The sequence below is a fragment of the Bacillus rossius genome, chromosome 5 (assembly GCF_032445375.1).
Source record: "Bacillus rossius redtenbacheri isolate Brsri chromosome 5, Brsri_v3, whole genome shotgun sequence".
NCBI classification, from domain to species: domain Eukaryota; kingdom Metazoa; phylum Arthropoda; class Insecta; order Phasmatodea; family Bacillidae; genus Bacillus; species Bacillus rossius.
Genome location: NC_086333.1, coordinates 12243984 through 12270827, shown reverse-complemented (window position 1 = coordinate 12270827; position 26844 = coordinate 12243984). Strand labels below are relative to the sequence as shown.

The following is a 26844-nucleotide window of genomic DNA, read 5'->3' as shown; positions in this document are numbered from 1 at the left end:
TTTGTAGACAATAATTCAGTGTACAAATATGTATTATGTACATATTTATACATTAATATATGGTTAAACAGTCTACATTTACCTGTATTTCTGTATCTCTGTGTTTTTAAACGAGATGCTCGAAGTGTTATTCTTGTGTATGTGAAATGTAAACTGTGCGTGGCAGTGACTATACATTCTCCTGGAAGTGTGAATCACTAGCACGTCAACACAGAAGTAACACAACACCGCAGCTGTAGTCCTACTACCTCCCCCGAACCTTCTCCATCATCCTCTTCGCTCACTCACGCACCCACCCATAGAGATAAGAAACACGTGCCTGCCAGCTTGCTTGAATGAAGGTCATTCAACCGGCCCGGAGGCTGGCCCTACCGCAACCCCCCTTACCCGGAATTTTCCCATAGCCGGAATAGACCTCCCCCCAATGATTCCGGTAGAGGGGTGCTCTACTGTATAGGAGTATAATCTTCCATAGATTAAATATCGTTATTCTCTTACAAACTCAACTACTATTTGTAGTAGCGGTTTTTTCCAATCTTCGAATAAATGTATTAAATTATATATCAATTTAAAAATGTGTTGCGTTTTAGCTGCTGTCTCGATCAAGTCTCCATGCGTTCTAAAAGAATATTTTTTCCTCACTAATAATTAATAAACTATTTTCTTTCGTTTGTTTTAAAACAAAAGATGATAAAATTACTGACCATTTCTGACGTGTTCATCTTTAAATTAATTGTTAATTCAAAATACTACTGCTATACTAACTTTGACAATATTTAAAAATAAAATAAACATATATAGAGTAATACATAGACAAACAACGAAATAAATTTACCGTCTGGGTTGATCACAGAGTCCAAATAAACATAATGAAATATGTATAAAGAAACTACATAAATATTACATGAAATTAAATATTTACTTTCTATAAAGCGTAAATATTGCCTTTATAGCGCGTTGCATGAATCTGTATTAGACTACGTGTGCATGCTCTATACGGGAAGCAACATAACCAAACATTAATGATGCCAACTAGAGATGGCTCCATTTTTGTAACTGGTACACCGCCGCGACTCAGACGAACAGATAAAGGTTATAATGTTTAAAAACTTCTTTAAAAGAAAATTTACACTTCAGACAACTTCATATTTTCGTTAATTAAATAAGTACAGTCAAACCTCTCTGAAACGACCCCTCACGGTTCCCAGGAATAGGGTCGTAATAGATGGGGGGGGGTCGTAATAGATGTTTTCTGAAATTTTCAGTTGATATCAACCCCCCCCCCCCTCTTTTTTTTTCCCCAAACCGCTACTCACTAAGAAACCAACCGTACAATGGCAGGATGCTGTCACTCACAATGCTAGACGGCTTTGCTTTAAACCCACTTCAACCTTCATGACAAGTCCGTCGCCCTACAGGCCTCCTCTAAAGAAAATATGTCAATAGACAGTTTATTTTTACTGGTTAGTTTACATGCACGTTTTCTGCTTGCCGTAGTTAAATACACTACAACCCCGATGTCACGAACCCCGGATTTAACGAAGCAGTGATTTTACGAATACATTCTCGGGAACTGTCAAAAAATTGGACATTTAGACCAAAATGTGAAAATCAGAAGAAAAAAAATTTAAAAAAAACGAAATGAAAGATCATTAAAATCTGTTAATTTTAACACACAGCGTATTTTTGTGTCGGCTTTAATACTTCCAATAATGTTCATGTAAGAATAACAAAAAAATAATGGGACATTTCCTTTAAAAATACGGCAGCAGTAGCTTGTGCAACGTAAGTGGGAGCGCGGGAATATCGTCTAGACAGGCTGGCGGCAGCACAGGCGGCGGATGCATGACGTCATACGGCTTACCTCTCCTTCCCTTCTCCAGACTTCAAGGTTCATCCCTCCCAGGCATACAAACCATCGTGTCTCTCTCCCCCTCCTCCCTCAACGTCCTTTGGCATGTGAAACTGTCAACATCCTTCCTCCCCTTCTCCAAACTGCGTGCAACGAAAGCAAGGTTTGTATAGTCCATTTCTGGTAAAATGAAAAATTTTTAAGGGCCCCCGCGACAGCCATTTACCGTTAATTGTTTTGATACAATTTGTTTGTTAGTTACACAACATTATTTCTGCTGGAAAATCACTGAAACTTCAAAATTTCTTTAATGGAAAAATTTAGCAGGGCCGTAAAAGTATTCATTTTTGCCGCAAATGAACTATACTCGCCCTTCCTGCCGGACAACATTCTCGGTGCGTGACGCATGGCAACTACAGTCGTGTGCCGCGCACAACCACGAAAAACCTACGCAATTTCCAAACTACACTAGATATCCGACTGGAGTCTGTTTACGAAAAGCATTTAAGAATTTGTTAATGTCCAACTGGTTCTATTGAGATAAAATGGCTAAAAGGCATGTTTTCGAAGTTTTAGGTGTAAAAAACCCGTTACAAATTTCTTGAAAGTATCAGAGGGAAATGCATTACACCTTTATCTTTATTTTTCCGCCATATAATGTTACGGTCACCGCTCAAATTTCACAGTTATCTGACGGGAACGAGATGACTGCGCGCCAGTTCAGAGCCTTGCACTTAGAGGTTTTACCGCACTAGAACTACCATTGAGCGTCGCTCTTATCATCACGCTGACCAGACGGCGCCCTAAAGCTGATTAGAGGAAGCATGTAGAAATGCAAGGTAGGAAATTTTTCCAGCTTATCAACCAGGACCCGGGCAAGTCTTGACTATCAAGCTTTTCACATTAAAATATAAGAGACTTGTATTGTGTAATTTCGGTGTTATTTAGCGGTTTTTCTTAAAAATCATTTTTTTCGCATTTTCCATATAAATTTGCGGAAAATTTCGCAATTTGCGATTCACCATATAATCGTGGCCCTAGTTATTGCTCGCACGAGAGGCGAGACGTGGAATGTTAGAAGAAAGCTAAATGCGGGGGAGACAGATGGCAGCCAGTGTGTTTCCTGCGCGGGGAATAAGTAACGTAGCCTTTTTTTTCATGCTGGTTGAAGCGACCTTTTTCTATCAACCCACAGGAAAAGATAATTGCTTGAGCTGTCAAAATAAACATCGCTGCAGCAGTTAAAACAAGTCGAGGCGGGCGTGCATCCAGTCGGTCGCTGTGTATTGTCAACCGATAGTAATCAAAATCAAGAGAAATCCAGCAGGTAGCTTTGCCTTAACTGCATACCACACTAGACACTCGCAAAAAGCTAAACGTAAACACGTTGCCACAAAAACCTTTATCTGCACCCTGCCTGCAAAGGGACGTGGAATGGGGGTTGTTAAGCGCTGACAGCGGTCGACAGGAAGCACTCGGCAAGAGAAACACAGTAACACGCTACTCACCACAAGAAACTTATTTTCTGTCCGATCTTCTTCAGATTTTCGGCAATTTTTTCACGGTTCCTCGAAATCGGGTTGTAATAGAGAGGTGGTCGCAATAAATGGGGTCGCAACAAAAAGGTTTTACTGTAAGTGGTAATGTCCAAAAAAATATTAGTTTTCTACTTTAAAATACATAATTTTATATGGAAAAAATAACTACACAAAGTGCTCTGAATCTAATAGCCGGACCAAAAACATAATGCGACATTTACACGAGAGTTTTTTGATACAAATTTTGATGCCCTAAAATATGGGTGCGACGATTATGCGCGTGCGACGATTATGCGATAAAAGAGCGTAGTTAAGAAAAACATGTTTTTTAATATCAAGTGAAAAAATAACTTTTTCTTGGAAAATTGAACTGCTATGAAGGTGTCTCAGGGTCATCAGCTATGCTGTTTGCTGCCTAGCTGAGTGACTGAATGCAGTGTCTACCAATCATGGGAGCAACATCTGTACGAGTTGAATGTGTGAACGCCAGCAGCGGGATCCAGTTGTATCCAGTTCCCGGTGCAAGTACAATACGGGACTTTGCAAGACAGGAAGGTCGCCAACAACGGAGAACTTCTAGATCTTCACATTGCGGGACTTTGTGGAACAGATGTGGGCATGTAGCAAGTCAAACAAAGGAAACATTTGTACAAAAATCTTAAGTTAAGACTGTCTTTGTTATGTATAATAAGGTAAAGAAATTGTTTCTGAGGCTAGTTACATTGTAAAACAAGAATCATGAGTACTGCAAGTAGTAGTGGTTTTGCAGAAGGCTAGGAAAATTTACAAGCGCAATCAAATTTGAATATTGATTTAATGGACTGTCAGGATTTTTCATGTCCCCAGACAATGACTAGTAACGTGGAACATCAAGCAAGGCCTGTTCGAGTTAAGGTTTGGTTTTTTTTTAATAAGTCAAATCAGTTGATATTGAAAAATGAATGGGAATAATGTAGGATCTAGGAAATAAAATAGATCAGACCAAACAGAAGTTGCATAAATAGATCAGACAAAACAAGAAATCACACAAAACACTCAGGAAATTAAGCCGGAAATGTCAATGGGACAGCAGGATTTGGGAAACCAAATCACTCAAACGAAACATTAAATCATACAAACAAATAACAAAATGGATCAAAATTCACAGAAACAAGGCTACAGTTAGGCAACAAAATAACAGAAATGCAAAATAACATAACACCTAAATTGTAACAGTGATAAAATAAAGAGTTGACGATAAAAACGGATGATTTCAAAATTAAATTTACGGAACAGGTAGCCACGTGTTCAAACAGGTAACTGAATGTGAAGTAAAAATTGTAGAAATACAGGCTGGGTTGGAAACATGTGTAGAGGAGATTTGTCTTGGAAAATGTTGTATCCACAAGTCATTATGTTCAGAAAAATAAAGAAAAGGTTGCATATTTCCAGGAAAATACAGCAAGGCACAAAATAACAGGGTTTGACCTCACAATATTCCATTTTTAGTGTAGGTAAGTACTGACCATAGTTAGTACCTTCTTACTTATTACCTACCAAAACAAACCAAGGAAGCAGTCTAAAGTAAAATACTATGAACCTAATACCTAATAATTATAAGATAAATCAGAAAACAATTCTGAGAAAACCTATAAACATAGCTATGTTGTTATTCGTTCTCACAAATTTATACACATATAAAAAGAAACCCATAAACAAACAATGCAAACAGAAGTAACTTCTACTAGACTTAAAAACTTAAATTCAAAATATATCTCGTGAGAAGAAAATCACAAACCTTAACAATTTTAGGAATAGTGCTCTCGACCCATCTGGGCACGAAGGAGAAGAAGACGGGGTCTTTGGAAATGTTGTCATGCTTGAAGAAGCACATCCAGACGCTGTTGGCGTAGTGGGCGAGCGTGAGGCTGGGGTGGCACGTCACGTTCAGTATGGCCTCCAGGTACGTGGAGAAGCTGCTGGGACAGCCCGCGGGACCGTCCTCCTTGCTCCACAGCGAGCACAGCTGCATGCCGACGCCCGTCAGCACCTGGAACCACCGACGAAGTGCTGCATCCCCGCACACTGCACACACGTCATGGGAACCAGAGCCATGGACCAGGATCCAAACCCACGTCCTTCAAAATGTGACTGCAATGTTTAACTGTTGCACCCCCTGGCTCAGGCATACGTAATGTACTTGAGTTCAGAGTAAATGCCCAAGTCTCGTTTATATTTTGTGATGCCTTTCCTAAAATAAATATTTCTGAAAATTGGAACAAAAATAAATATTTATGGCTGAGATATAAGTTAATTCAGAGAAGCCAAAAAAGGCAATAAAACAACACATGGAGTTTCCTATATCCTCATTTGATAACGTAACAAAAGGAAGGAGTGTGAAATAGCCAAAAAACAATTTATTTAGCTAAAAATGTCTATAATTATAATTACACTTCAGTTAAGTAAATAATATGTTAATAAAATAATGCATAATATACAATTTAGTATAAAAAACTTTGAAAATATTCCATATACTTTCCATACGAAACTTCTTGACTATATTCATTTCTGACAGATAGCAACAACGTAATTTATTTCCATGTGCTACATACAACTGTTTAAAAGATTTAAATGTTAATAAAACAAATTACTTTATATATAAGACAGTGATTTGCTACAATACCGTTCAGCATTAAGTGCCAAATAAAAATTAAAGTAAAAATGATTTAGGTTGATGTCTGGGGAAATTATGCGTAATTATTTAGCAATATCGCTGGTGGTGGATGGGCACGTGGACCCGGCTTACAACTGTTCCTGGGCCATGATGTAGTCCATGTCCCCTTCCTGGTCCAACTCTACCCATCAACCCGCACTGAGTGGAGGCCATGCTATTACTATAACACATGGTTGTCATCAGTGGACTCTCCACAGGGGCACACTTTGTTGAGCGGACAAAGTACTCAGTTTATGGTAAGATAGTTTTTATTCACATACATTTCAACACGAGAGAGCAAGTAAAGACTCTGCTTGCAATGATGCTATGAAAATGCCAACTGCATTTCAACCGGCTTAGGGACACGTGTCCTGGTACAGAGGTTAAATCTCGTCAGTACATTCAAATTGTCCATAACTGAACTTAAATTATGAATAAAAACAGTCTACCACACAGATTATGCTTAGGAGATACAGGAAAGGAATTAAATATTATTTAAAAATGATGGATGCAATGGTTCAGTAAGAACAAAGTCCTTGAGGTGCCTACTCCAGGCAGCGGTCGATAGAGACTGGGGTGTGGTCAGGGTGTCATGGTGACAGGAAGATTCTGAATTACTATTAGGTCATGAACATTTAGGTGAGGAAACAAAGTAATACAGCTAGGGCCTGGAAAATTTCTGTGTTTTCAGTATGAAAAAAGCGGTACTTTCAAATTAGAAAAGCGGTGGTTTAAAGTCGGTATTTTCGTTATGCAATGGAAATTTTACCGGTATTTTAAATGTTGACTAAATTTTGCAGTTATTGAATCTAATAGTTTACACATTTAATAAACAATCCATGTATACTAGGAATAGACTATTATGCATAATAACAGCCAATTAAATTCAAAATAGTTACACAAAATAGACATTTAAAAAAAATTCATATGTGCAAACTATAGAAAAAACAGTGTTAAAGCAGAGTACTTTACAATCTTTTATACTTCAAAACACATTTCACTTAGTAATTGTAATTTTTTCTGATAGGCTGTGGCGATGATCAGAAAGAACAGTGTTATACTTTGAAAAAAACCTTTCGCTGTCTGCATTTGGACTTAAGTGTACCCTTTGCAAATTATTTCTTTGTTAATAGAATCTTTTCTTTCCCATGAAACTATATAGTTGCAAAATTTGCACATCACTGTGCTATTGTCAGTACAATAAAACCCATGTTTCTGATACTGATGCTCGGTCTCGAGCTCTTAAAGTATTATTCGGAATTTTCAAACTCTAGACAGAAAAGTGTTGCAACCTACTACATACAGGCTGTTACGAAAACAATCAACTAAACTTGGCGCGCAAATAAATATCAGCAGTGGAATGTCACTACGTTGGGAATGCTGTCGCGGCTCGTGACGTCAACAACATATGCTGGCTGCATGATAGTCACGCATGCCCGCACACTCCCAGTCTCGCTGTGCAGACTAATTTCGTACCTGCAAAATCATTATTTGCTTATTCTCTTGCTATTTACGAAGATACACAAAATAAACAACTATGGTAAAATAAATTTGTTAGCCGCTAACATATGTGTTTAGCTTTACACAAAACAAAACTTCTCACAGTCTGGGAAATTTATGATCTTCGTAAAGGAAGCATTTGCTTACGTGAGAAGTTAGTAGAAACTAGGTTGGCTAACCTGGACAAACCAGGTTTGTTTTGTTTACATTTTACCGTTTATGATGCAACTTGGATAAATACAAGATATTAGGTTATTCTTTTTCTTTGATATAATATTTTATACACTTTTCGCAAAATACAATAAACGCGTTCTGATATCCGACCAAGTGTGCACGGTAGTTTAGAATTCGGCAACATATTATTTTTATTTTTAGTAGAGTGCAAAAGTTTGAGTTTGCTTGCACTCAATAAATACGGTATTGGCATAATGGAGTGGAGAAACACGGGGTTGCCACTTGAACAAACCCCGGCGCACAAATGAGAAGAAACTTAGTGCGAACTATACCCGAGATCAATTTTGAGCATCAAAACCATACACGAACACGGCTTATGTAAAAATAAGGTAATTATGCTGAAACACAAGACTTGGGTTAAAGGATACTTTAAACTTGCATGAGTATTAGTGATTTGCAAATAATGGTACTTTTCGGGGATATATTCGCAGTGTAATATTGAAATGTTGTGGTTTTCGCGAATGTACTTACTTTTCGCGTTTTTATGCGAAATTTGCGCAAATTTTAGCAAAATTCATGATCGCAAAAAATTCCAGGCCCTAAATATAGCAAAACCCTTCAAACTCTTGATACCAATTTACAAGTATTTATCCTGTTTTTAATATATTAGTCTCTCACAAAGTTATATTAGTATGATAGTTATTTCCTTTTTTTATTTAGATAATAAAATAAATGTAATGTGTTTTTTTATATATTTCTAAGTTGAAGTAGCCTAATTTAATTGCTCTAGATAAATTATATAAAACCCATGATGAATTCAATGATTGTCTTTTTTATGTATTGTCCTGTTTTGTTTTAGTTTTGTTCAATTATGTGTACTTTTGTTTTGATTTCATGCCTTTGAACATGTGTGTTTTGTTCATAAGTAGTTCTGTGTTTAAGTTTTGTTTCGATTGTAATTGTGTATTTGTCTTTGTGCCTATCATCTAATGCATTCTTGCCATAGATAGGAATGTTACAATTTAAAATAATTAAAAAATACAAATATTTCTTTATCAGGTAAGTATTTAGTACTTGTGCTCAAATATAAATTGCTCAATTGAGGATGTGTTCCAAAGGGGTTGAGCATGGTGCTGCTTTATCCTAATTCTATTAGCCTGAAACACACACACTAGGAAATTAAAATAAATATAAAAATAACATAAATGGTAATTAGGTAGGTAACATGGATACATGGCCCAGTTCCTACCCACCTCTTGCGAGGCACATGTTGGCAGGGAGTGTGAACTGGGTTGTGGCCATAAAGGGTGTTGGTGGGAGGAGAAGGGCCTTAAGCAACCCAAACACATTGGATTTAAGGGAGGGCATAGCCCTGGTCCATGTAAAGGTTTTAACCTAAGAGCTTTTTGCATATTGTGATTAAACACAATTAGACAGTTAAGAGCCTTATTTACAAAATTGCAGACAGTAATTCTATATTAGTAATTAATGGTAAAAATACATATTGTGTGTTTGCAAACTATGAACTGAGACATCAAGTTCATACTGTAAAACCCTTAAACCTTATCAAAAAAGCACAATATATCTATAAACAAACTTTAAAACATTTGGTGATTTCAAATATTTTTAGCAAGTTTTGCTGTACATTAAATATAATTGTAGAAATAAACAAAATCATAAAGTGATATAAGGAGTTAATTTTGAATAAATAACTTGGAGATTAAGTTCTCATCACTTACATAATGACTAATGGCTAGTTGCATCTCTAAAATTATGTAGGTTTGTTTTGTGATTTAAAACAAAATCACTGATAAAACTGTTACACCACTGTATTATCTTATTTGAACTAAGATTAATTTTTTTTCATTTGGTGAACCAAAAGTTTTGTCAGTTCAAAACATCAAGTGATGATGTGCAATTTGTAGTTTCAGATTTTTCTCAAAGATAATTCAGTTTTGTATGTTGTTAAAATAAGAAATGAAGTTAGAAAAATTCTCTGTCTAGACCTTTTCATTCTGTTTTTTTTTCTTGCTAGAAGTCTTGAATGTATTAGATTTAATATATATATATATATATATATATATATATATATTTTTTTTTTTTTTTTTTTTTTTTTTTTTTTCCCCACAAAGTTTAGTTTTGTATTTTGCACTGTCGCCTGGGCCAGTCTCTCCAACTTCAGGTTTGGGCAAACTGGTGGTAGGAAGGGGGAAGTTTTTTTTAAGTGTGAGATATGACAAGTGTGTTGTCTAAATGAACAATTAATGACTCATGACTGAAAAAGCAATAAAGATAATATAGCCAATCTCCCTCAAATTAATTTTTGTAGTAACAATAACAATGCTATTACATATTAACTACATAAGAACTGACTGTAAACAGAACCTGTGTAAGTTTCTTCAAAAACATGTAGTGTTCTTCTTTGGATTTTCCAGGGTTGCCAGCTGACTGGAAGATGCTTTTGATTAAATCTTCATTAAATAACACAAGAAGAGGTTTCCTATCTTCTTTACTCCCCTTACGATTCACAATCTAAAAATAAATGAGCATGCCTACATTTTTCACATATTTTGTCACACGTAACCACATTCTATACTGCTACTAAAAAGTCATACAAATAAAATAAAAAAATTAGGTAAAAAAAGTCTGTTGGTGTTACAGCCCCAAATATAGACTATTTAACATAAACACACATTTCCTTAATATATAATTTAAAAAAAAAACATATAAAGAATAACTGGTAACAATGAAAGCATGCAATTTTAAAAGAAATTTCAGTAATTGCATCGTAATTCATCTTATGTTCTTTCTCTTCACAATTGGCTTGCCCCAATCATTGCCTAAACAATTTTTATTAATAAATTAGAGCATATAAAGCAATGGTACAATGTCAGGCCTCAAAGAGGATACTAGTAAAAAAAATGAGATTAAGAACATCTCAATTTCAAAAAATGACTATACTAAAAAAAAGTACAGTAAACTCCCAATTATCCATGTTGATTGGGATCTACTGATGTCTGAAATGATTGAAATCATGTAAAAATAACCCAGATAATCTGTTTCATGGTAAGGGCCGCCCTCGAATTTGGGTTGAACCATATATTTGTCTTCTGTAGAATTCTGAGCAAAAGTTAAGTTTTAGTGTACTGTGTCCAAGCTTATAGGAAAGTAAAAAATACGGCACTGTGTCGCCATGCGGACTTTCTCTGTCTTCGTATAGTCAGCAGTCACCCACACCAACCTTCATGGTATTTCTTCTCAGTTCCCTGTTTTTCATAAAACTAGCACGCAGAGAAAATTGTGCCAGGCTGAAGGAATATTTAAGTAGCATTTCAATACACCCACTCTCCGAGGCTTGCTTTTCATAGACCTACCACAGGAAAGTTTTCATAAATCAATGATGGATGCAGCCGTGGTGTCACTGTTTCATGGAATGTTGCAGTTGCAAGCATGGCAAATAAATAGCATGAGGAAACATTATTTTTGGCATTATGAAAACCTATCGTGATAAGACAAGTATGTTGCTAGTTTTCGGTCATTTACACGGCCAAAGAGAGAAAGTTAACGCAACACTGAACACAGTCATGTCACTCGCCGGGCGCCTGTCAGCCGATGGCAGGCCGAAAGTATCATAATGGCTCAGCTCATGAAACAAACAAACAGCAGTCAAACATGCCCTCGGGTTTAAAATGTGACTAAAGTGACAGCTAAGAGGGTGTTTTCGGACCAAACAGCTTTCTTACATGGTAACAGGGTGGTTAAAAATATAGAATGGCCAAGTGAAGAAGTGTGCCGGAGCGATGCCATCTTTTTTTACAGCTTCCGAAAACAACAAAAGTGATTAAACTAAATATAAGATCCAAGCCCGGATAGTTGAGAGTTTACTGTATTAAGGTCAGTTCATGTTCACACCAGCTAAGAGCCAATATAAGGATTTACAAGTTAAACTTGATCATGGTGTCTACCAACGTATAATTTGAAATTCCTGGTTTACCCAGTTATCATGAATATTTTTTTCTCTGATTATTTTTAAAGTGGAAGTTATACCTCCTACTGGCACGTGCAAAGTTTGTAACAAACTAGACATCCGGCTAACTCTAATTGTTCTAGATTGCACATACATAAACACTTGAAGAAAATAATTTTCTGAGTACAAAAATGTCAAGTTCCTTAATTTGTTGATCTAAATTATTTATGATGCAAATAAGGTATCAAATACACATTTTTTATTTTAACTGCTTTTATTTCTCCTTAATGTCCGCCATCTTCGGACTACAACACTATTCCAGATTAACAACAAAACATCACAAAAAGGTTTGCTGCATCAAAAACACAATTTACTATGAAATGGTATCGAAATGTCTGCCAAAATGAAATTTATATTGATATTAAATTCCCATGGTTACACACCAACTCAACAGTACAGCCCTAGGACTCTGTCCTTGGAATGACAATTTAAAAAATTTCAAAGACTTTTTGCATATACCGATGACTCCAGTCAACAAAAAGATGATAAAGTTGATAGATAGGTGTGCCTAGACCACAACCCTGAAATGCTTCCGAATTACATAATTATATTATTTTTCAAATCACCTCCCGACCGTGACCACAAAAACCACTTGAAGCTGCCCTCACTGATACTAGAAGAAACCTATTAAGACTATCATAATATTATCATAAATTGTATAGACATAACATAAATTTAAACTATATTTCTTGCTTTCCGAATGCTGTAAAGAAGCTGTCTTTCTTGCTCGCAACAAAAAATATTAGCTACAAAATGTTAATAAGAAAATCAAGCACAATCCTAAACAATTTTGGCCTAATGAGCGAATGAGACATGAGACATTACAAATAGCAAATATTTCTGAAAGTACACAATTGAGTCAGAAATGACCCTTTATTTATTGCTAACAGCTTAGATAAATATTTTGCTAGTGTTTATATACCCCAATCTAACAATCATAATCCTTTAAAATCCAATACAATTAACAATTTCATCCCTATTTATCCCTATAATAGACTATTTCATTCCTATTATTTAGTCTTGTCATTTGAAGTATAAAATCCTTGAAGTCTTCAATGTCACAGGCCATGGTTCGTACCCTCTAGTGTAGTCAAAAATTAGGGCCCCCTCTCCAACAGGCAGGAATCAGTCTTGACAAGCCCCTTCCCTACGTCCTACATGACAAATTACAAAGGGCCTCTTGCCCAAGACAGTATGTCCCGTATTTGTTCTGCAATGTTATCTGTATGAAGAGATGCAATGTAACATACAGAAGAAAAAAAAAAGAAAAAAAACAAGGAATTCAGAAAAGGCACTCATTTAATACTTCTCACTTTCAAACATACATAAAGAGACATTATGTTATTGCAATAATAAACAAAAAGTTTCAAAGACACCTTGAATAAACTTTGTTATAATTTAACAAGAAAAGACGTATGTCCAGTGAGAACCTTCAATACACTTTATGACACCTGCATGTATCACAACGTGAATCAATACAAGACCTTAATATAATATGTTACAAAATATTTCTTTACAATGTATGCTAGAAACGTACCCTAAAAGTAATACAATGAAACAGTGGTCCAAGATATAGGAATACTTAAGGTCCTATGTTAAGCCCTACCCAATAGGTCCATTAAGGAACAACTTGAAAAGTGAAAACATATAAAAAATATGATTAAATACAGATACATGAAAATCAAGCAAATGAGATCAAGACATAACATGAACTCCTCAACATATGTCTCATTACTCAATTACCCTAGCTGGAGCATAAGTGACACAAGAGAATGAAAGCTCATTAGCTTTCAGCCTAGCCTGTGAGCTGCCTTAACGCAAAATGTACATTGTTTGAGAACCATACAATACAAACATGACCCTTAACAAACTCGTACAAAATTTAAATAGCTGATAAGCCATAGCTCACATCATGAACAAAAGCAAATCCACCAAAGCATAAGCAATATAAAAATCTTTCATGCTATCTTAGGAAGCGTTAAGTCGCCATCAAAGACAAGACGAAGACAGTCTGCTATCAACGTCAGACATCGCAACATTCTCATTACAGAAAAAAAACATTCTATACAACTACAAGGTAACGCTAACGAAGATGAGCACACGACCTACATACACTCTATGGGCAAAAAAGTAACACAGTCAAGCGGAACAGGTGATGTCACCCTGACTGGCAATATACTACAAACCAACAGAAAAGAATCATATAACGTACCATAACCTCAACAAAAAGCTATGCCAAATGTGAATCATTAAACATGAAAGGGCAAATGGCAGCATAAATAGGAATGGAGCAATCAAGTACAAGTGTACAATCCCGATGTTACAGAGCGATTACGAAATTAAACACACATGATCACATCATGCATGGCTACAGGAGCCAGAGCACAAGGAAAAAAAAGACTACTAAGTAAGTAGTAGCGAAAGGGAGGTTTAGAGAAGGGAGCAAATACGAAATGTGTGTCATCGCTAAGCTTACAAGACCATCCGAAGAACTTACAGAGGTGTGACTGAGGAGCATGTTACCAGTCAGTAACTACGTCAGTAAGCTTGCTGCTTGCCTCTGACCTAACAGCACAAGGAGTAATTACTGGGAAAGGGAGCATATCTCCACCGGGGTTAAAAACTATGTAATAGTATGGGTAAGAAAATCTTGAAATTTATTAGGCAAACACAGCTTGGAGACAGAACATTGAAGGGTTGTTATAACAAATTTAGTTATAACACTCATAAAACTATTTGAGTGTAATATGTGGATAGTAGACAAAGGAAACAAAATAAAAAGTCAGAAAGATATGGTTGCTGAAATTACTAATTTAATAGAAACTTTTTATGGAGGTAAAGTAACTCACGTGCATTTTTGGTTACCATATTGTTACGACCTATGTGAGGATAATTGGGTTCATAAGGGATAGCCTAATAAAGTTTTATATTATTACAGTTGAACAGCTTATTTCAGAAAGGGACCTGAGTCACTTTTTTGGTGATTTTGCGTTAGGAACAGATGTTTGTTCTCCTAATAAAGACGCACATTCTAGTGCAGTAAGGAACCCTGTGCCATGTATATGCACTGCTTAATAGAGGTTTCTGAAACTGAATGTATTGCAGAAAAGTACCTCAGTCATTGACTCGGGTACTCTTCTGCAATACACTTAGTTTACACTGAATCTTTCAACAATACAATCATCGTTGATGTTGGTCACACTGCTCCTGTCCATTCTGGCTCCCATTTTGTTTAGTTGACATTTAGTTTTCTCGAAAGGTTATGGAAAGCAAGTTGGTCTGTATGTTGCGGTCTTAACAGCTTTTATAATGAATTCTAGTATTGATTCGTCACCACAACTAGACATCCTGAATGCTATAAGAGGAATATTATAAAATCTAAAAGAGTACACAGATTATGGAGGGAAAACAAAACGAGCAAAGCGAGTTCGATCACCTAGCAGGTAAGACCATGAATACTTATTCGTTAAATAATGGTTATCGGTATCTGTGAGAAGCATTTATTTGACTAATTACTACAGAGAAATCCCTTTATTATTTTTTTCAAATTTTGTAATTTAAGGAAAAATGTAAGTGTGGGGAGAGTAGTAATTAACTTTTATACTCCTTTATAACGTACAAGACAAATTGCGTAAATAAGGGAAAAGGATAAATGTACGAAACAATGACATCTCCTTTTTCATCAGTCAATAATATAATTATTTTCAGTCGGTAAATTCGTTGTTTTTAAATTGTTGTAGTTATTAAATATCCGCATAAATATTGTAATTTCGGCAATGTAATTTATGAGTCTGTGAAATATAAGCTGTGAAAGTAAAATAATAAACCAATCCTATTCATTTAATTTCAGATGCCAAAGAAAATGTTGCGAGAAATTTGATGAAGTTGACAAAGCAACTATTTTTGACACACTGTAAGGGATGGAAACAAAAGATGAACAAGACCTTCATCTTCAAAGAATGATACATGTTGAAGAGATTAAAAAACATCATGGATAATTGCCCTGGTCAAAACAAAAACCACACTTTTGCCAGGGTTTTGCTTGCTTTAACGGATAGTGGGAGATTGAAAACAGTGAAACACTTCTTCCCTCTGAGGGGACACATGTGACAGGAAGTTTAGCGTAATCAAACGTCCAATAAAGCGCTCCAGCAGAATTTATACAATCAAACCACTTTGTGAGTTAATTATTGCCATGGACAGTTCTCGAAACACAATTAACCTTGTTGAAACTCAACATATAATGAACTATGACACATGGTGGCCAGTGCTCTACAAATAAACTGTCTCTTCAGTGGAGACAGCGAGGCTTCCATACAAGGAGAGGGAACACTTCAGTATCTCTAAATATCACTGTTTTGAATACAATTCCGATAAAAAGGGTGTTATCTTGACTTCAGAATTCATTCACAAACTGAGCTCTGAAGATAATCAGGGTTATTACTACTCCACTTTCCATCTGTCCAAGGGTAATACCCTAGGCGTGTACATGTGCGATTCCCTGCATATCCACTGGGATGTATACCCATTAAGAAAACCAAGAAGGAAGATATAAGAAATGTATTGAGATATGTGCCAAGCGAGTTCCAAGACTTTTACAATAAAATAATGCAGTTGCCTGTATGTGACTAAATGCAGATGGTACTACATGATAGTCAAAGTGCAAAATTTTTTTGTGCATAGCAGTGCTTTGGTGTCAGTCATTAATGCATTGTTTTGAATATGCCTTTCTATGTTAAGACTACTGAATATTGTTTTATGTACCCTTTAAACCATAATATGAACTTGCAATACAACGCGAATATATTTAAATTCAGATTTATAGCAGAAAGGGACCTCAGTCAGTGGCTTTTAAATCCTCATATAAAAAAAACTAACAGCTTATATGTGTGTGTAACATGTGTAAAAGATGCATTATCTTTATGTTAACAACATACTCCATTATCAGTCTCCAGAACAATAAATTCTAGCTTTTAGAATGTTTTTTGTGTTTATCTCAGAACTATTCAATAGTGACTCAGGTTCCTTTCTGAAATAAGCTGTTCAGTTTTATTAATTACTAATAATTATATTACTAATAGATAACTGTACTAAAATAATGTCCGATCACCAATCACTGGCAATTAAAAAATGTTTATTCGCAAGTCACTCCATGTCTGCCAAGATCCACATACCTCACAGGAGCTAGACTCAACAGTGGTTTGCCCCTTACTTCGCGCCAATCCACACACACAGTCTCACGCCACCCAGTCGCACTCTCTCGGTCCCGTCGCTCCACGTCGCGCCACTCTCGAGGGGGTCTCTCACATTCTTCGCGTATGTCGCACTTCCCTTCACTCGCAGAACTCTCCGAACTCTCCGAATTCAATTGAAACTGTCACAGAATGCCCGCAGAAGCCGTGTACCTGTGGCGCCCTTCTTGAACCTACGAGAGCAACTATAACGAGTCGCTTCACCCCGGGCCGATACGATGCCCGAAACATCGAAAATGGTGACACTTATTTCATATCACTCCATGCAGCGGCCTCCGTAAGCCCGGAATTCCCAGGCCGTTCAAGGTGATAATAGCCCAAGGCGGAATGATACGAGGGGAGGGGGTATAGACGACCCTTGTAATCTGGCCAGGTATGCGTGGCATGCCTTACGTTAGTGCACGGCACGTGACACGGTGCGTGACGCCAGTGTTCGTGCAGGACCGCCAGCCAGCTCCGAACCTGGCATCGCGGTCTGGTCTCTCGCGATCATAATAATATAAACTATTCAAAACATAGGATAAAATATAATGGCTTTGTAACTATTACGTTGTCATAGTTAATAAATAAATATTTGTTTGTTTTTTTGTTTACAAAAATTAATAGAAAGAAATTATTAAAAAACAGACAAAAAGGAACCAGTCAGCCGCGTTTATATTACACTAAGATTTGCAATAAATATATTTTGTAGAAATTGAAGTATATTTACTTCTATAATTGGCAGATATACCCATTAAAACAAAAACAATAAAGGTATAGTTGATCTTAACATAGTCTCTACTAGAGGATGATCACTGAGTGGTCTACTAGAGGATGATCACTGAGTTGCGGTTATTATTTTTGAGTCAGATGTGAAAGTCCGAAGAAAGGGAATTAGAGGTTCATTGTCTTAAAGGTAAAATAAATTTTCACATTCCTGTTTTCAACTTTGAGTGCCAGGAAACCGCAAAAGACGTAGAATTGGGGAGAAATTGAACCCTACGCATTACAAATAATGCAGTATGATTAGTGACAAAAAATAACCAAACAAACTTCGATGCAAATTCGTTACTTTCCAAAACTAGGGGCATAGAAGTTAAAAAAGAAACAGATTACACTCACCAATTGTGGGTAATCAAAGTCTTCTCGTCATGATGAGGAGAAGAAACAGCAAGATGTCAACCGCAATCGTGTGGCAGAACACGCAAGAAGGTAACACACGAAAATTTAACACCTATCAGCAACAAAACTACATGAAGAAACAGAAGAAACTTTTGGGGTACAACCCCATAGTTAGACGACAAGGCACAGATGCAACAAGCACAGCGGTAGCTTTCTGACAGGATGATGGCCCAGAAGATTCTCCCTGACATCACACCGACAGCAGAGCGATGTAGGAAGCTTGTGTAGCAGACCGTTTGGTGGGGTAAGGAAGTTCGAACAAAAATTGGCTGTTGGTTATACGAAAAGGGAGTAGGAGAGGGGGGGGGGGGGGGGGGCAAAATTAAAAAGAAAAGTAGTTCACGGAGGTGTAAAAGTGACAAGGCCTGGACACTGGCCAGTAGCGAAAAGTTACTTTTTTTTTCTTTAGTCACCAGGAAGAGGAGGGAATTTGTGGTACCGAGGCACTGTGCTAGAAGGGAGTCACTGAGATGTGGGAGGGTGGAAAAGAGGACGTTATGTAAGGTAGCGCTCTGTGGCAGAGAAGTGAAACTAAACTTGGTACACCAACATATTGTTGGCGACAGTGTCGGTAGGTAGCGCTCAAGAGTCTTAGCGGTAATACATAAGGTTGGAACAAGTGTGCCTGGGAGGTGGCACTTCCAGGGGAAAAGGGTCAGAGTTACTAAGGGCTTAGATTTAGTTCTACAGGTGGCCGAGAGATCGCACATGAGGACTGCGTGCCGGGAGCAAGCATGGGCGTGGGTGATGCCCACAGGAATGAGATACTGGTGGAGTATGGTCGGTCATTGCCCAGCCCCAAGTTCTCAGAAGAAGGACGGTACAATATTAACCAATTAATAGCCTACACTGCACCTGTGGTGCAAATAAAATATGAATAACTGAATATGCCAATTAGCAGGCTGTTATATACTATTTTGCAGCATGCCTGAATGTCACACAAAATTTAATGTGTGTTACCTAGACATGTGAGTGGGTACAAGGCAAGCGTGTACACCTGCCTATGTTTATAATGGCAAAGTAATGCCGGGGAATTAAGGTGTCTGTCAGCTGAGATACGGTATTATGTTTGTGAACTCAGCTGATTTTTGCTTAGAGAAGTACAGTGGAACCCCTGAATTACTTTTCAAGGGGAAAACTGAAAATGGTGTAATTCGGGGGAAAGTGTAATTGAGGGTAGGGATGTGCGAAAGTGACTTCATCCACACGAAATGAAAGTGAAAGAAAATTTATCAAGTTTCACGAAAGTGAAACGAAAATGAATTTTTCTATGAGATAAATATATTCTTAACAAAAGTTAATCGAAATTTTTTAATTAACAAAGTAAAAAAGTGCCCCAAAATTTGCTCTTCAGTAATAAATTCTATTACCTAAATCATTTTGGTGCCTTTTGATGTATATATAAATATTACTATTTAATATAATCAACATCCGCCTTAGACCACACAACACAGCCCCATGTCACTTGTAAATTTAAAGAATCAATCCAGATCTTTCAGCGCACAGACTATTTCCTTTACAGTCGTAATGTCGCAGTCTATAATATATTTATCACATGCATGGTACTGATGAAAAAACACATGACTACTGCGGAACGGCCACCATCTTGCACCACTGTCACATGTCTAGCTCAGGAAGCTGTAGACCAGGCAGACATCGTCAAAACAAAACATAACAAATGGTTGCTGCCAAGTGGTCATTACACGCAGTGACTTGACCTTTTTGTCTAATTGGCTGTATATTATGAGGATTTTATATGCCAGACAGAGTATGTACAATTTAAATAAAGCCGACGACAATGTTTTTGTTTGGCCGTGCGCGAATAAAAGTAGGTACGTTCTTTGTTTATGTGTATACTGTAAATACTAAATAGTGAACTAACAGTTCTGGAAAGTATGTTTTACGAATATAGTACCTACACTACTGTTTGAAAGCAAATGAATCAGGTAATTTTTCAAATATTGCATGATTTTGTTTTGTTTTGATACCTAGGCCTACTGTAATCACGTTTGAATTTTGTTTACTTTATCGGCAATGTTTGTTCAAATTATGATTTTACCGTATTTTCATTAACGTGAGTTTTTTTCATCACCACGCTAATTAATCTTAATGGATATATTTTTTCTAATTAATGTCTTTATATGATTTGCATATGTTATTAAGTTATTAGTAATAACTGCAAATCATATAAAGACATTACCGTAGAATCTCAGTGCTAAGTACTTACAGGGACCTCAAATTTTTGTACTTAGTACTGAAACATACATACATATCTTTACAAAGAGAAAAAAATATATAAAAAATATAGGTACAGGAGAGCCGCAATGCCATATGTATTCGCAACTGCGACTTGCTTTTCCCCTTGTCTAGTTCTCTGAGTATATCCACTTTTTCCTTAAGCGTGAATTGCTTTGTTTCTTTTTATCTCCAGGATTATTCATATTGTAGCACAAATACAATGCGGTGTCTAAATAACGTAACCTGAAAATAAACTCAACAATAACAATAAACAATCCCGGCACAGACATCAAACAGTATTTTTAGCGTAGCGTAACACTTTTGTCTAAATAATTAATACTTCTCTCAAACTTCCGTCTTTCGATGTATCGAATGGTGTTGTGTTGCTCACGTCGCATACTACGTACGTTATAATCTATGGTAGTGCGCGCAACTGTTTGTTAACTTTGTTTTGAGAATTTAGAGGTTAGAAAATACGTTGCGTTGGTATTTGTGTATCATTGTTCTACAACATTAATCATTTAGCTGGAAATTTATTTACCAGTTTAAGTAAATTTTGATGTAGTAATGCCACGCTACTAGTAGAATTTTAACGTTATAGTGAAAATATGATACTTTAAACTGAAACCGTTTTGCATGGCGAAGATACGATTTTTGGCGGGGACTTAAAAAAAATACGTTAAAGTGAAATATACGTTATAATGAGGTACGTTATTGTACCGGTATTCTACTGTACATTTTTATTCAATTACGAGTTCTTTTTCAACTAGAACAAACGAACTTCGGTAAGCTATTGAACTTTCGTTTGGCTCGAAATATTTCGCTAAAAATGAACTTTGACAGATGAAATTCTTACCGAAATCGAAAATGAAAGTAGCAAAATTTCGATTTCGGTTTCGGTATACCGAACATTCGCACAACCCTAATTGAGGGGAAAGTAAAATTTTACTAAAAACTACACAAAGATATAATTCTTCAAGTCAACGCTTGCTATAATAAAGTTTTACAACAATAACTATATTATTTTTGTTTGCAATTAACTTTAGTAGTTAATGGCAATCTCAAAACTTAAGCAAAAATTGTTATAGGCTTAACATTTAACAACTTGATATTTTGAATTTATTTTAAGCAGCAGCAATAACACAAACAAATGGGATGAAATTAACAATATTATGCAAAAATTGTAGACAGAATAAACAAACATTTTAAATTTTCGACTTACCCTACTGAGCTGTTAAACGTACATACCGTAGCCATGGCATCATTAATACAAAGGTATAATGTAATCACACCATCTACTACTGTACACATATATGTAGTACACTAAAAAAACAAAAAAAGAAACATCAATCACTGCCTCCTAAAAAAAAGTCAGATATTTTACTTTGACATTTCGACTTGATTCGGACACCCTCAAGATGAGTTTTCACATTATTCAAGTGATGAAACACCTCATCACTTCCAGAAACACTGGCTAAATAGCTTCTCTCAGTGTCCAAAGCTTGTAGTGCCTCACTGTGGCTGCACGCTGGTACTGGCTCATCCTTGTCATTCTCTTCCATGTCTTCTTTGTCCTGCAAGTGCTGGTCAATAATGTCGTCCAGTGACCACAGCAGCATCAACATTGACAAACTACTCAATAGTGACACTCTGAAGCCTGAACCTGCAGTGTGTGGGCTGCCTCTGGCTGGGTTGCAGCAACATCACCTTCAGTTAAAAATCCAGCCTTCTTGAAGCAGTTGATGATCATGTCTGACTTGACTTCTGACCATGCCCACGCTGTATAATGCAGAGCAGTTAGAACACTGATATGCATTGTGGCTGGATCCTCTCCTGAATCCAGCGTTGTGATGGCCCTCTGCACGAGTCGCTTCCTGTACTTCAACTTAAAAGAACGTATTATTTCAAGGTACAGTTTGCAGGGAAGAAAGCTATTTTACATTACGTAGTGTCATTTCTTTAGGGTGGGCTGGGCAATTGTCAACTAGCAAAAGAACTTTGCAGTTTTACACCCCCATTCTTGCATCTAATTCATGGAGCTGGGAATTCAGGGCTTCAGTCATTAATGCCATTTTGTTGGCAAAATATTTTGTTGGGAAAGTTTTGATGCCTTTAAAACACGTAGGTTTTGAAGATTTTCCCAACAACTATGGGAGTCAGCTTCTCTGTGGCATCAGAATTCACAAACAACAAAACTGTCAGCCTTAATTTGCTCTATTTCCCCCCCCCCCCCCCCATGACACTTCTCTCCTTTGAAATTTAAAGTTTTGTTGGGGAGTACACTAAAAAACAACTAGGTCTCATCTGCATTAAATATGTCCTTAGGGTGATTACCCTTCAACACATATGGCAAAGTGTTTTTCCATTGTTCAACTGTTTCTAGATCAACACTTTTGCTTTCACCGCAAACAGTATGGTACACAAAATTGCATCTCCTTTTGAACAGATCAATCCAACTCAATGCCTAAGCGATCCGCAATCTGCGTTGCTTTTTCGCAAATAATCCACTGGATGTTTGCTGCCCGTGTAACATCAAACCACTCCTTAACCAAGCCGTTCAGTTCTTGGTGTTTGGACACCTTCACAGTTTTAATTTTTTTGCCATTGATCCACTTTGTTCTGCGGCATTTTCAATGGACATTCGATTACGAATAATTTTGTTTAATGTATGTAGACACGGGAATATCCAATGCCTTGACTAAGGCCACACACGATCCAAAGTGGTTGTCAAACTGCCTCAAAATATTCAATTTTTGCTCAACTGTTAAAGGGTTTCTTTCACGACCACTCGCCATTATACGAATATCGCGAAAATTATCATCACAAACATGAATAAATTATCTGCAGAACGTGTCAGTAAAGCGAAAATTTACGTTGAGGTAAACAAAATCACTGGTACAAACCAACACAGTGGTGCGCAGAAGTGTTGCCAACTTTTGCCAAGGAGCGAGAAAATGTATTTGCTATTCGGACGTATTCCATTCACTACATGGAACGATCTGAAGAACAAAAAAAAATTTGGTATTACTAATGTACTCAAGATTGAAAGTGCATACGTAATGTATGTAAAGTACATAAACCAAAAATTTTTTGAACCATAAAACGTGAGCACAGTCCCGAAATCAGACTTTATACATAGTAGAACAATAAGAGCACCCGATTTGCCAATTGCGACGCAGTGCACCATGTACATAATGGAATGATACTCTGTTCGAGGAATCGATAGAATCTTACTACAGTTATGGTTGGCAACACGTAACAACAAGCACTTTATTTTATGACAATAACTGTGTATATCACGGGAAGGCATTTGATTGTACCATGTGATTAGCGGGAATCTAATGTATTGTAAACATAGGACAAATGTTGGGACTAGCAAAAAATGGTTTAATTGACGGGAAAACGCTATTCGCGGGAACGTAATTGCCGGGTCCCACTGTAGTTGTATTCCTAAGCGTGTACAGTTCAGTATAAGAATAATTCATTTCCCAACATAACTAAACAGTGCTCATACACCCCTGTGTTATGTTGAGAATTTTTGGCACTAGAAGAGTACGTAAAGTGTACAGTGACATTAGTACGCAAGACAACACAGGAATACAGTGAAGCTACAGATTACCTACAGGCAATGGTGTATTGTGTACTGACATCCTACCATAGTGACAACATTTGAACACTGTAAGAAACTTATAACTAGGATTGACCTGGTGTGCTACGTAAGAGCCTTTTGGTTCTTACTTTTTGTGAGTAATCCCACCTAATACACTTTTCTTCATCTCCTAGTAGACAACTCCTGTCACTTTAATAGTGTTTCCACAGGGTCACAACACACTCAAATGCTTATTCCTATCAACCACGTATTTTCTATTTACACTGGGAACTAACTAATTTTGAGATTTATTTTAAAAAATTAAATCTGAAAACATGTTTAAAGTGAAAGCTTACACTGCACAGGGAACAATTTATTTCATCACACACTATGCACTTTATTTCACTCTTGAAGTTTTAGTCTAGTTGTTATCAGACGTCTTCAGTGCTAAGTACAGTGTATTGCATGTGTTGTGGCATACTGGTGGTGTAACAAGTGGTGAGGATGAAGATGAATGTTTTAGGGGACAGGTACTAAGACTACAAGCGTCAGTACGACCCACCCTGCTCATTCTCATCATGAAAAAATAAAGAATAATGGCAAATAATCACAAAAAAAAATTGCTAAATGCAATTAAAAACCAATAGACTGTATTCATTAATTGTATGGACCAACTATTCAGCTGACATTAAGGGTATATGAATTTCAGTTGATACATGTGTTTGTTTTGATGATCAGCTGTTGTTTTTGACGAAGTCCATATGTAATTTTTATTTGTAAAAAGAAAAAAAAATTAACTACATAAGTTTCCAGAAGCAAAATATGCTTTGTAAACATATATGTATGTTGGAACAATATTTTCTGTCAGTCTGACACAAAATGGTATCAAATGTGAAAAATTATGCAAAAATATCTTATGTTATTTTAATTATTCATAGTGAAATATGCATTAATATGCTATAAGTTGTACACATGAATATAATATTTTGAGTTTGGACTTGTAAAATTTTAAATGTAAACAATGCTTCTGTTGATTTTAGCCAAGGCCCATAATACAGTATTACTTGCCAAAAATTGATGTTTACCTGTAATATTTATTAGACTAGAAATGTTCTGAAATGTCTAAATAACTATGAAGTTAATAGTGTATATTTTGTCATGAAAAACTTTTTCAGATCTATCAATTACCAAGTTAACAATGTGTCTATGCTATATTATTGCAAGAACTTATATGTTTATGTTGTTGAACTGTTAATGACTTTGTGAAATGTGATTTACGTTTTAATTTTATTTTATTATTATTCTACTTATTACATTATTTTGTTGATTTTAATAATTACAAAAGATCATTCCATTACGGAGTTATCTAAATTAGGGTTTTCAGCATAGGAACCAGCCGCGGAAATATCTCAAGGACTGTTTTACTATCATGGATGCCTTATTTTATAGTGTGCAAATGATAAAACAGGGTAAGTAAACAACTTTTGAGCATGTGACTACTGTAATTCTATGCCATCTACACCGGCATCGTCTCCCAGCCAGGCAGAGCCGCGAGGGCTGGATCAGTCCAACTGCTGGCTTGGTGGTTGGAGCGGCTACTCTCCGCAGCTTCTGGACACGCGGTGGCTGCATACCCCTCCGTCACATGACGTCCATGACGTGACATACGCAGGTGACATCCTGTCCAGCAGCTCCAGGGGGATGAATACCTGCACACGCGTGGGATTGTTTACTAACCGCCACACGGCCATGTTCGCAGTTTCCAGAGTTTGCTGTGAGACCTTGGCACTTACCGTGCTACTGACGTCTGGATCGCTGTTTCTTCAGTACCAGAGACCTTCACTGAGGTACGTTGATACCTCCATCAACTGCAGCAGGTGTCTACAAACCGATCAAACAGCGAGTATGGCAGAACGCGCATTGACGGCACGCTTTGAGGGATGATGTGTCGGCGCCAACTATTTCGGTTGCAGGCACGGTGTTGCCGTATGCGCGGTTGCCAGTTTCAGGTAAGTGTTTTCTGTGTACATACTGAATCCAACCAAATTCTAGAGCATGGTGTAAATTAAGTATGAGAACGGCATCTGTAAAATTTAAGTAATACTGTGTGCTGAAACTGTGTATTTTATGGTTTGTTAACAATTTTCAATTGCTGTTTCCTAGCCACGAAACGTAAATAAGTTCTTTGTTGACAGCTACAGAAACTGTGTTTACAAAACTGTTTTAGATTTTAAACATATTTTCAGGAATTTCAGAGACGTTGCCGTTTAACAGTTTGCCTAAATTATTATTTTTTATTTTTATTTCATTAAAACCATTTTCATTTGATTTCCTGGACAGCACCTTGTGACTGACTGAGACTTGCCGGCACCTCTAACGAAGCACCTGGCGCCAGGAATAATGGGAAAAAGAATGTTTTGAACCGCTTGGATTTTTGTAGCTTTACGACAGGATGTCCTGACGGAAGCTTTGAAAACAGTTCAATTTTGCGTGTATTTTGCTGGTGTTTATTTGTGTTGGTCCACGGATGTACACGGATCATTGTGTACTGACAAGTTTCGCACAATTCTTCCACATACTCATACAGTGTTTACATGTATGTATGGTCTAGGATCCGGCATCCAGGTAGGCCACCTTGGAAAAGTTCATTAGAACATTTTTTAGTGACACGTAGATATTTTAGGCTTAATTACATTGTTGGACAAGTGTAATATTATTTGTATTCTATTAGACGTTAAATTTTTGTTCTGGCCTCACATAGAAAATTGGTTTCCCAAGTGGAGCCTTAGCAAAGAAATTGAGTTTCTGTATCATCACTATA

At 36.7% G+C, this 26844-nt stretch overlaps 1 protein-coding gene across 1 annotated transcript in view; it reads right to left on the bottom strand.

Annotated features, from left to right (window-relative positions):
• LOC134531594 (exportin-5) overlaps nucleotides 1-26844 on the bottom strand; it is a 298110-nt gene that overhangs the window by 221879 nt on the left and 49387 nt on the right. Inside the window, exons 6-7 of the mRNA XM_063367321.1 lie at nucleotides 10142-10288; nucleotides 5168-5419 (exon numbers count right to left, since the gene is read on the bottom strand). Of these exons, the coding sequence (XP_063223391.1) occupies nucleotides 5168-5419; nucleotides 10142-10288 (399 nt within the window). The remainder of the gene's footprint in view (nucleotides 1-5167; nucleotides 5420-10141; nucleotides 10289-26844) is intronic.